We start from the raw sequence: 12436 nt of genomic DNA on the forward strand, positions 1-12436 counted from the left end.
AAAAAAAAATTTCTAAAAAATTTTTTTTTTTTTTTTTTTTTTTTTTTTTTTGAGGCGGAGTCTAGCTCCGTCTCCCAGGCTGGAGTGCAGTGGCCGGATCTCAGCTCACTGCAAGCTCCGCCTCCTGGGTTTCCGCCGTTCTCCGGCCTCACCCTCCCGAGTAGCTGGGACTACAGGGGCCCGCCACCTCACCTGGCTAGTTTTTGGTATTTTTAGTAGAGACAGGGTTTCACCGTGTTAGCCAGGATGGTCTCGATCTCCTGACCTCGTGATCCGCCCGTCTCGGCCTCCCAAAGTGCTGGGATTACAGGCTTGAGCCACCGCGCCCGGCCTCATCTTCTCTTATCTGGATATTTCTAGGCTCTCTGGCTCATATATTCAATATTCCATCTAAGAATAAAATTAATTCCCTGCCTAATGCTACCCCTCAGTGAGAGACCACTCTAAGCTGGCTAAATCATCTTAATGGAGTGTCAGGAGGGAACACTTACCCATCCAGGTCTGCTGTCTCTATGTATGTCAGACTATATGGCTCACTGCTAGAGAGTAATAGTATATCTGCCTGTGGTCAGAAAAGTCAAAGAAAGTCAGGAAAGCAGGAAGGCGGGCTCTTAACATTATAGTGTGACAAAAGCAGTCACCTTAGGAACAGATGTTCACCCTAACCATTTTACAGACACTGATTTACTTTCTTTGTCTAGGATCTATCACTGCTATCATACACCCTCTCCCAAAGCTACTCACACTTTCCCTGTAACTACAGTGAGAAATAGGCAAGAACAAGCTTCTTACTGCAAGAGCTATTGATTTCTGATGCAAAATGAGGCAACGAAGGTCATCAAAAGGAGTGGTAGCAGAAGTGCTCCAAGAGTCCCTGGTTACCCACTCAATCCGAAAAAGAACAAGTCACAGCCAAAAGAGGTACTCACCACGACAGGTTGATTATTTTCTAGTTTTATTATATCTCCCACTTGAACATTCATCCATTTGTCCTCCTTCATCCTATAAGAAAATAACCTTTGAATATCTGCTCTGAGAATGTCCCCAAAGCTCTGCTTTGACAATCAAGATGATTTCCCCAACCTCCAAAAAAGGCTGAAAGGAATAAAGACAAGGCTCAAACTGGTCTGTGATGCATCCTTGCTGCAATCAAGAGTGGGGCCCATTTCTCTTGACTTCAGGCTATAAGGGTTCTAAAGCCCTACAAACGTATCTATAGACATACATGCACATACATTTATTTTATTTTTATTTTTATTTTTTTTAGCCAGGTGTGGTGGCTCATTCCTGTAATCCTAGCACTTTGGGAGGCTGAATTGGGAGCACTGCTTGAGGCCAGCAGTTCGAGACCAGCCCGAGCAATACATCAAGGCCCTTCCTCAAAATATTTAAAAAAAAAAAGGTTTTAAAGTAAAATAGTTCCAATGGTAAAGTGTATAAAAGGAAAAAATTAAAGTCTTCTCTGTTACCAGTCTTTAGTTTTGCTCCCCAAGGATAGCCACTGTTAATAATATTTTTATATTTATTTCTAGAAAATATCAATCCATGTAATCACATATAACACACATGTAAATCACATTTAAAAGCCACATAGCAGATACATAGTTTTCTGCACTTTGCAGTTTTCATTTAACAGTCCATCTTGGAGAGCATTTATAGAAGATGTAGCTCATTCTTTTTGATAACTTAAATGTGTTCTATCATAAGGTCACATCAATTTTATTTACTTTTGTTTTGTTTTGTTTTGTTTTGTTTTGAGACAGAGTCTCACTCTGTCTCCCAGGCTGGAGTACAGTGGCATGATCTTGGCTCACTGCACCCTCCGCCTCCTGGGTTCAAGCGATTCTTCTGCCTCAGCCTCCCGAATAACTGGGACTACAGGCTTGGGTCACTACGCCCGGCTAGTTTTTGTATTTTTAGTAGAGACGAGGTTTCACCATATTGGCCAGGCTGGTCTCGAACTCCTGACCTCATGATCCACCTGCCTCGGCCTCCCAAAGTGCTAGGATTACAGGTGTGAGCCACTGCGCCCGGTCTTTATCTACCTATGTTAAAATTAGATTATCTTTGATCCTCACATCCCTACTTTCCATAAAAGGCAGCCTGGCAGTATGAGCAGATTCTACAATAATAGTGGTTTGCTGCCCTCCTCTTTTTTTTTTTCAACCTCAATTTCCCCAAATAAACAGGGTCCATAAATCCTTCCTCCCTGAGAAAAGACTAAGAAGAATGTACATATTGCCACAAGCATTTTGGAAACATGAGCTATATCCTTGCAACAGTTATATTATGCCAAGCACCCAAAGAGCGGGAAAAAGAGTGTACAGGACACTGTCTGTTTTGTCTCTGAATGCAGGATTGTTATCTTCAGGGCATGACATACATCACCACTTTGCCAGCTACACATAGGCATGGGTATTCCTAGAACACCTTTCCTAAGAAGACAGCTGCTTTGAGGAGGGCCAACTTTTCCAAAAAAAGTCCTTTTATATAAATCCACTGTTTCTTTTGAATACTTTTCTGACAGTACTGTAGAGTAGTAGCTACAAGCCTTGGAGACAGACGTCTGGGTGTTTGTTTTATTTTGTCTTGACTTGACATTCACTGTTACTCTGGCATTCTATCTTCCATGGTTGTCACCAGTAAAACATAAAGAGGAACAAGTGCTGTCACATTCTGGTTTCTCCTGGAGATATAAAAATTTATAATTTCTTACATAAGGAGCTGCCAAACTATTACCAGTTTGTTCCTGGACATTATAACAATCATGTGTCCCAGATCTGGGAGAGGTGAAGACATTCCTTACTGATTTAAAATACTCAATCTTATAATCCAAAACAGTAAGCATGTTCTGAAGCTGTTCTTGCCCTGGGTTGGGGAAGGATTGCCAGTTTTAATAATCTAATAATTTGAATTTCAGTTTCTCCCACCAGAGGGACAAGAGATAAAGCCTTATGATTTTGAGAGTCAATGAGTTAAAACTAAGAATTTCTCATAAAGTCAGGACCTTGAAGGGCAACACCATTAGTGAAAGAGTGATCTAAAAAAAAATTGGCTCGCTGGCAAGAAAGTTTGTCTATCTTAGTCTGGAGGGTTGCGGGGGTTAGTGAGTGGAGGACTCTTCCCTGAAAATCTGTAACTTCATATTTGATGGGGCTCAAATTTATACTTCTTTCAAATTTAGGTATCAGCAGGTAATACCCTTGAGTCAACTGGCAGAAACAAACACAAACCCTTATAAAGGGATACAACCTCACCTCCAGCCACATAGAATTCCCTTAAAGAAAGTTCTACTGGCCGGGCGCGGTGGCTCAAGCCTGTAATCCCAGCACTTTGGGAGGCCGAGACGGGTGGATCACGAGGTCAGGAGATCGAGACCATCCTGGCTAACACGGTGAAACCCCGTCTCTACTAAAAATACAAAAACTAGCCGGACGAGGTGGCAGGCGCCTGTAGTCCCAGCTACTCGGGAGGCTGAGGCAGGAGAATGGCGTAAACCCGGGAGGCGGAGCTTGCAGTGAGCTGAGATCTGGCCACTGTACCCCAGTCCGGGCGACAAAGGGAGGCCCCGCCCCAAAAAAAAAAAAAGAAAGTTCTACTAATGATGTGTTTGTAAACAAAATTATTGAGAAATGAAAATGACAAAATTACAACTTATAAAACAGACAAACTTTTAAAATAGCAGCTCTGTTTAGACCCATGTGTTCTAGAAAAATAAAGCTGTTTTCTGGAACGTAGACTATTTCAACAACCAACCTCACCTCTGCATATTAAACTAATCAGTTACTCGGTAGCTTACAAAGTCTAACCAGGGTCTTGTCTGTTAAATCCCACCTTAAAATCCCTCTATGACAAATTCTTCAATAATCTTATAAAACCCAAGTGCTCAAGCTACTTGGGTGAGTTGATTTGACTAAATCCTTTTGGTCAGCAATTCTTAATATATTCAGTTTTGTCTTTTCTTTTCTTTTTATTTCTATTTCCCTTCTTTTCTTTTTAACTACAACTGACTTTTTTGGTGGTATCTTATGGGACATTTCAACAGGTCAAAACTCTTGAGGAAACAATCCATCATGAGTAAGAATCAGCAGACACAATACACAACAGGATTAGCTGCCCAAGCTCTTGAGATGATAGCTATTGTGTGTTCGGTAAGGCCACCATAATAAAGGCTGGACCTCAATCCTGAACTCCTTCAGGTTTGCACTTTCTTGCAATCATGCTTCTGCTCACACTGCTCCCTTTTCCTTTCACACAGTCTCTACTTGTCGAATTCTTCCCCTTCCCTTAAGGCCTAGTACAAACACCATAATTCTTCCAGAAAGTCTTCCTTGATTCCTTTAACCAGTTATAATTGCTTATTTTTTATTAATTTCTATAGTAATTTTTTGTACCTCTTAGGACAGTCTTCATATTTTGCCTTACATAGGAATATGCCTTCCTTCTTCCATTCCTGCAACACTTTAGATAGCTATGACCAAACACTACAGCAGTGGGGCCAACTTCAATACTCTGTTTGGATCGCTAACAGAAAAGATGACCTGACCAAAGGCTATAGTAGAATGGACAAAAACCATGTCAGAATCCATTAATGTTCTAAAGACAGATGTTTCCATGCTAACTACCACACTAATAATATCACTTGCATAGTAATATCATAAAATATTGATTACTTTAATATATATTATTTTATTTCTATTTTCACAAATATCCTCTAAGGTAGAGAATATTATTTCTATTTTATAGAAAAGAAAAATGAGGCCCACACAGTTATCTGAGGTGACATGACAAATTCAGGGCATGCTAGATCTAGAAACAAATTATTTCTATGTCTGAGGTTCTTTTCAGTGTCCTGAACTAAGCCCAACCCTTTCTCAGGACTGATTCTACCTAAACTAGCTTCCCTAGAAGAACTTACTTGCCATTTACCAGTAGCAGAACAGGCAGGTTGTTGACTCGATCATCACTTTGATGCCTTTTCTAAAATCACACAATAAAATGTTCAGGAAATAGACCTATAACAAACTGCATATAGAAGATTAACATTTTAAAATATTACACAATGTAGTTCTCTTCTTTGTAATTCTCCTTTTCTCCTATCCTAAGCCTTTCTTTCCTTAAAACCAGGCCAAGAGGTTGATTATCTCTGGGAAGCTGGGAAGAGAGGGCAGGAAAAGAATCCAGGGAGAAGAAAGAGGCAAAATCTTGGTTTTAAATATCAAAAGCAAAAAACCTGGGAGAATGAGAATAACATGTCAAAAGCTGCAGAGGACACAATTCAAATGATGCGCAGGGCTACAGAATCCCATGTGCCTGGGTAGGTGCGGGGAAAGCTGAGTATTCTCAAGCAGACTCCTACCTTACCTCCAACTATGGTTGACATACAAAGTCTTCTATAGTGGCTGAGGAAAGAGGCCAATATTTAAAGACCAAATAGAAGGGAAACAAATAGAGGCTATGTCCTGATGCCAGGATTCACATAAATCTCTTCCTTCCAGTTGAGATTACTCCCTGAGTAAAGGGTAGGACTGGGAGTGGGGCAGAGAGAATCCTGAATTTGTCAGAATTCAAAATTGTCCAAATATTTATCATAAAGAGACTGAATTCTAAACCAGAAGTAATTGGGTTACAGTGAATTGGCAAATTAATTTTTGGTTCTCATTGGAGAGAGTTAAGATGGGGTATGCATGTGGTTATAAGCTAAACTGAGTTCAGTTATAGAGAAATAAAGTTATATTTTTATACATCAAAGTTGTGACTGAAAGGTAAACCACAACATGCTAATCCTGGGTTTATAGAGATAAAGTGCTGAGGAAACAAGGTGCTCTCAAACTAGGCTAAAAATCTATTCTGGCAAAATCAGAAAGACCCTCTTAGGGAAACTGCAAGCAGGTCTAGAGGACTGGCTTTCCAAATCCCACTAGTAGGCATGGTACTGGGTCCTTACCCTCACCCCTCTATGCTGGGCCTGCTGTAAGAGGCAAAGAGGAAGCCATGCAGCACTCACTGTCAGCCAGTTTCTCTTTCAAGGCCAGGACAGAGGGTTCCTAGCTGTGCACACTTAACAGAATTGAAAGTTGGAAAGGAAAATAGAGTTGGAGAGGAGACAGGAAATGTGGAGACATAAGAAGAAAGAGAAAGAATAGGAGAGATGAAGCAGGGGCAGATGGATGAAGGGACAGGGTATATAAAGTGGGAGGAGGAGCAGAGGAAAAAGGATGAGAACAAAGCTAGAAAAAACTAAGAGAGGAGTAAAGAAAGAGTGGGTTATTAAAGATGGAAGGAGGCTCGGGAGAGGGGCTAAAAGTGGTGGTAGTAGGAAGACAGAGAAAGACCTTGTTTTGCCCTTTTCTGGCCATACATAGACCACCAATCTTGGGCCTAAAGGTACTGCATATTACTCTGGGATGGATAAGGAAAGGAGAAACGAAAATATCTCTTTCCATTCAGGGTTTCTTGTTAGCACTAGGTAGTTCTGGGAAGCCCTTCATGCCCACAGTCTGACTGGGTGCAGTGAGGAACTAGAGGCCGAGGAAGCCACTTCACCAGGTCGTCGATGGCATCTTTCACGGCTGTAATGGACAGCACCACCATCAGGGGTGTCATAGTTGTATACCATGTCAAGGAGGAGATCTGAGGAATCAACTAAGAGAGGGAAAGGGAGAGAATCTTGGGTCAGAAAACTCAAAGGATAATATATTCCCCCCCGCCACCACATCCCTCACCCTCAACATCATTTTCACCTCCATTTGTTCATACAAAATCCAACTGTCCTAGTTGCTTTCCACTGTTGTATCTTTCATATAACCCCCCAAATATAAGCAAACATTTCCCAAGGGAGGAGAAAAGAATAAAAGGCTCTAAGTTGCTACCTATCTATACTGAACCCCACAACCTTTGTGTTGATGGCAAAGAGTCTTTTCTCCTTTGACAGTGAAAAGTAATGGGTGTGGAGAGTGGGTAAGAGTAGATACAGAAAAACTACATGCTCTCCCACACCCTTCAGTACAAGGAGGAGTGAGATGATCTGTCCCTCTCTCCCAATTTGGGCCTACCCTGCCCTGCTTCCTGTTCTTATGCTGGCACTCATATTCTAAACCATCCTAAACCTTCTTTAGCACTCCCATATGTTGATTTTATGTCAGGGAGGCTGGGACAAGAAGGAGGAATAGAGTTGGAGTTATGGTTGCGGTGAAGAATGTGTAGCCCCCTATGGTTAAGCTGAACTGTGGCAATGCAGCCATGATGAGGAGCTCCCCTTCCTTGGAATGTGGTGACCTTGTCCCTTTCCTAGTATAGAGGCTTGCTATACACTAGCTAATCCTGACCACAGCTATTCTAAGGGACTGGTCTGAGACTCCAGTCATCCATGTTCCTGTTGTCTAAAGACAGAAGACATTTCCCAGTTTAGGTAGGAGAAAAACTGATTATACAGCCTGACCCCAGAGAGGTTCGTAAAATACTCTGTGAAAAAGGCCCCCAAAAGCAATACCTGTAAAAATAGCAAAATGAGGAAATATGCATTTGCAAGTCTCTGGAACTGTTCAAATAGGTTCAGGGGCAGGAAATTAAAGACACTATATTTTGAGGTCTTGATGGTATTGTTCTGTGAGTAAACAAACAAACAAACAAGAAATACACAATTAGACAAAAGACAGCTCAAAACTGGGTTAATAAGCAGCTGCCCCTACCTCCCAGTCTACCCCTCCCCTACAAAAAAGACCAAAACCACTGAGTGAAATGAGAAAAAGCCACCAAAGCACCCCAACTCCAACCACCAGCACGGGGAGGGAGAGAGGGAAGGAATCTCTAATTTCCCCCTTTTCCTTGAGGCCTAGAGAGGCCTAGAGGGTACAAAGAAGGCAAGGCTGCTCTATATGATACTTGGGGGAATGCATCTCTGCCCTGATAGAGTTCTTGTTTATTGATGTTATTGATAGTAATAATGATAATCAAATCAACAGCAATAAAAACTTACATTTATTGAATACTTACTACGTGAAAGGCACTTTTCTAGCATTTTATATGTAGCAACTCATTTACTCCTCACAACAACTCTATGAGGGGGGTACTTTTGAGGATGAGGAAATTGAGGTACTGCATCCAGAGCTCTCTAACAAAGCTTTCCTTAGCCAGGCAAACTCAGTCTGGTGTGCCTTTCTGTGCTTTTTGCAATGTTGAAGGATGTCAGATGCTAAAAGCAAAAAACTGTCTTTCAACCCTAGCCCATTGAAGGTTTCAATAGGGGTCACTATCAGCATTGGAGAATCATTTGGCCCTTAATTGTCCTAAGAGGATTTAAAGAGTTTTGGCTTATATCTAAGCTATTATTTTGCTGAGTGAAAATGGGAACTTGTCAACTTCCTTGATTCTGATCTCAAGATGTTCACAGGACCATCTTACTTTTCTACCTTGGAGTCTTAAATCATTTGTCCTAAGATGTCAGAGCTCAAATCTAAGAGCTCTAAAAGCAGGAGAATAAGACCAAATAATTCTCTAAGTTCAGGGCTTATCTCCTACCTCGTCCATTTAAAAAGACAGAACAAAAGAATAAAAATAACTAATGGATACTAGGCTTAATACCTGACTGATAAAATAATCTGTACAAAAAATCCCATGACACAGGCTTACCTATGTAGCAAACCTATATATCCTGCACATGTGCCCCTGAACTTACAGTTTTTTTTTTTTAAAAAAAAGAAGAACCTACCTGCTGGCCTGGAGTACAGATACCGCTCAAGCATGAAGAATTCTTGCTAGGCCCTGCCTTAGGAGGGCATCAAAGTCTTTCTCCCAGAGAATTAAAACCATTCAGTGCTAAGACTAAAACCTGAATCTTGTGTCCCCACCCAGAAAGTTAGATAGGGTATCCAGTCAAGCATTGCCCAAGGTTTATTTCCTCAGGGATGAGAAGCTGGTCATACTACTTAGCACTTAGGAGTTTAAAGATCCAAGCCAAAACCAAGATTTCCTTGGTGTTCTCTCCATGATTTTCCAAATAATAATCAATCAGACACTATAGCATTTCTCAAGGCTTGCTCTGTTCACAGTCCTATGCTGGACTATACTAGTGGAGGCTGAAAAATAATTAGACAGGGTCTCTTCTGGAGAAGCTCATGGTCTGTCTCGAACAAAGTTCTAGTGAAATGATCTCTAAGGGCCCTTCTTGTCATGAGTATATAATTCTAACATGGAAATAGCTTTCTTTGATCATAAGATACTTTGAATTTGTCAGTGTCTATGTCCAGATGGCTGTGATACTTGGACCCAAAGATCTTCTGAGAGGTGGCCTTACTGATGTAGCTAGCCTTCACTGTTGATTTTCCATTTGATTGTATAGCCATTTAATACATTTCAGGTTTCTACTCGTAGGTAGCATTCTGCCTCAAGATAGAAGTACAGGTATTTATTTACTAACTTGACAACTAGAGTGTTTCATTTTGCTCTTAAATGTAAAACCAGAAGCAATATCCTAATAACATCTCCTTAACTATGAAGTTCCTCAGGGTTTAGTCCTTTTGGCAGAGGTGATAAAATTCAAACATGATAGAGGTGGTTAATTTTGGTTTGGTTATTTTTTTCTTTGAGCAGTGATATGGGACTGAAGGTTAACTGGGAAAATAGAAGAGAATAAAAGGCCAAGGATATAATGAGAATCAGTAGTTAGGAGTTGGGAAGATGACAAGGAGTCACAGTGGAAGAAGGCAGAGAAATAGGAAAATGAGCAATGCTCAGGGCCAGGAAAATGAAATGGTGTTAAATATATCAGAATCAGTCAAATCTGTTCATTCACTCATTAAATATTCAATATATATTTATTGAATGTTGGCTGTGTGCATAACATTGTGATAGAAACTGTATCACAGATATACTCTGTATGCAGAGATAAATGAGATACCCTTTTTCCAAGGGCTAATTATTGGAGAAACAGAACTAATATTTTCAGAACCATACTTAACTCCTATGACCACCATGCAAGGTGAACATTATTATGCCCATTTTACAGATGAAAGAACTGAAGATCAGAGAAGTTAACAAACTTGCCTAAGACATTAAGGTTAGTAAAGGCTGAGCTATATTCAAGCTCAGATCTGTCTGATGCCCAAACCTAGATTTACTGTCCCCACTGCTTGTTACGTAGGTCTAGAAGATACAGAAGAGAAAAACCTGCTCTCATGGTCATATCTTGGATACTATTATTATCCAGAACCATTTGATATGGTTTGGCTCTGTGTCCCCCACCCAAATCTCATGTTTAATTGTAATTCCCAGTGTTGCAGAGGGACCTGGTGGGGGTGATTGAATCATGGAGGCGGATTTCCCCTATGCTATTCTTGTGTTCTCACAAGATCTGATGATTTAAAAGTGTAGGATCCCCTTCACTCTCTCTCTGTCTTTCCTGCCACCACGTGAAGAAGGTGCTTGCTTCCCCTTTGTCTTCTGCCATTATTGAAAGTTTCCTGAGGCCTCCCAGTCATGCTTCCAGTTATGCCTGAGGAACTGTGAGTCAATTGAACCTCTTTTCTTCATACATTACCCAGTCTCAGGTAGTTATTTATAGCAGTGTGAGATTGGACTAATATACCACTCTTACTCAGAAATCATAAACTAATATCCCACAGAGACCACAAACATATATTTTTATATAATTATAGCTATGTATATGTATACATAGCTACACATGCATGCATGTTAAATCTGCAGAGCAAATGCTATATATTATAGCTGAAGAAGGAAAAAAAGAAAAAAACTATTACAAAATTATGATGATGAAAACATCTCCAGGATACATTGTTAAGGTTCAGAATAGTATAAAAATAGGAAAATAAGACTATATATTTGTATTTGCTTTATTTGCACAAAGAGACACTAATCTGATTAATACACACAAGAAAACTAACAGTGGTTCCCTCAGGGGAGCAGATATGGACAAAGATGGGGTATTGGAGCATGCCTTTTCAATATATATCTTTTCATGAATTACTTAGTCATAGATACATAAATAAGTGAAAAATGAACAATCCAATAGAAAGTGAGCAAAGATCATTAATAGGTATTTTCCAGAAAAAGAAATACAAAAGGCTAATTAACATGAATGTCATTTTCATCTAAGAGCTGGCAAAGATGAAAAAGATTGATAATAGCGAGTTTGATAGGAATGTGGAGAAACGGGCAGTCTCTACTTTAAGTAGAAACATAAATGGATATAATTCTTTTTGGGGGCAATCTGGCCTCTGATAATTTTAAATTTTAGTGTGTTTTTCTTTTGGCACAGCCAATTTACTTTTAGGAAACTTTCACAAGATACAGTCACACAAATGTGTCAAAATATATGTATAATGGTGTTCATTCAGCACCATTTAGCATAGCAAAACACTGGAGACATTTAAATGTTCATCAATAGAAGACGGACTAAATAAATCAAGGTTTATCAATATAATGAAAAACAATGTCGCTATTAAATAAATGAGGGATATCTATATGTGTTGTCATAGATAAGTGTCTAAGTGAAAAAATAAAATTCTAGAACAATGCTTTCATTTGTGCAAGAAAAAGCTACAGTATTTATTTTCTGGGAGTTACATATAAACCTGAAATCTGAGACATTCTCTCCCTAGCTTATGTCACTGGATTAATTTTGGCTTCTGAGCCTTCATTGCACCACTCATTGTTTAGGAGCTTGAAAGAAAGTGTAATAGAATCTGTGTTATAGGATCTACATCTACAAAGAATTTCATGCTCCCCCAACAAAGAAGAATATTATAGAATACTGACCCCCTTCTAAAACAGCCAGAGGGAAGACACTCACCGGATATACAAAAATACTGTTGAATTCTTTGTTGTTGGCTTGCAGATACCTTTCATGTTCTGAAAAAAGATGGGATAAACGATGAGATGGATGCCCCTGTGTATATCAGACTGGGATGTTGGCTGCTAGTGAAGACTTCACTAGATCCCCACACTTTCTTGCTGAAGATACCTATTTAAGCATGGGATTTTGTCTCTTTAATCAAAATAATCAAGAAATATAATAAAAATAAAAATACTCAAGTATTCGAGCTTTCTGGAGGCAACAGGACAAGTAACTCCTGAGGAGTTCTCCACCATCAATGCTTCTAGTACTTCCTAGATTATGTCTCCACAGACAACAAGATGGTCTGCACCAATTTTACTGCCAAACACAGAAACCCAGCCTTCCCTCATAAGTCAATTTTAGCACTTTGTCTTAATATATCTGAGGCTGTTTTCTAAGTCAGCTTGTCCTAAACTTGCTTAACTAAATTTAAATTAATAAATCATGACTGAGCATCTATTGCACAGAGGCCAGTGTACTGGATGCCGTGGAGGGATAAAATGATGAGTAAGACAGTCTCTGACTTCAAGGACTTTAGTATAGTAGAAGCATGATAACTACTTGACAAAATCATCACATTAA

The 12436-nt window shown here is 39.8% G+C and overlaps 1 protein-coding gene across 7 annotated transcripts in view; it reads right to left on the bottom strand.

The window, feature by feature from the left end:
• The window catches only part of LOC108519006 (phospholipid-transporting ATPase FetA-like), an 82733-nt gene extending 70869 nt beyond the window's left edge, over nucleotides 1-11864 (bottom strand). For 6 of the 7 annotated variants that reach the window (XM_017857769.1, XM_017857767.1, XM_017857766.1 and 3 more), the window contains exons 1-6: nucleotides 11810-11864; nucleotides 7493-7606; nucleotides 6547-6645; nucleotides 4919-4980; nucleotides 930-1002; nucleotides 492-562 (exon numbers count right to left, since the gene is read on the bottom strand). In XM_017857769.1, the coding sequence (XP_017713258.1) occupies nucleotides 492-562; nucleotides 930-1002; nucleotides 4919-4980; nucleotides 6547-6606 (266 nt within the window). In that variant the 5' untranslated portion in view covers nucleotides 6607-6645; nucleotides 7493-7606; nucleotides 11810-11864. Of the gene's footprint in view, nucleotides 1-491; nucleotides 563-929; nucleotides 1003-4918; nucleotides 4981-6546; nucleotides 6646-7492; nucleotides 7607-11809 lie in introns of those variants that run through there. The other variant, XM_017857770.1, reaches the window with a different exon arrangement.
• Nucleotides 11865-12436: the final 572 nt, after the last annotated feature.

Source organism: Rhinopithecus bieti, unplaced genomic scaffold (genome assembly GCF_001698545.2).
Source record: "Rhinopithecus bieti isolate Rb0 unplaced genomic scaffold, ASM169854v2 scaffold_47691, whole genome shotgun sequence".
NCBI classification, from domain to species: Eukaryota; Metazoa; Chordata; class Mammalia; order Primates; family Cercopithecidae; genus Rhinopithecus; species Rhinopithecus bieti.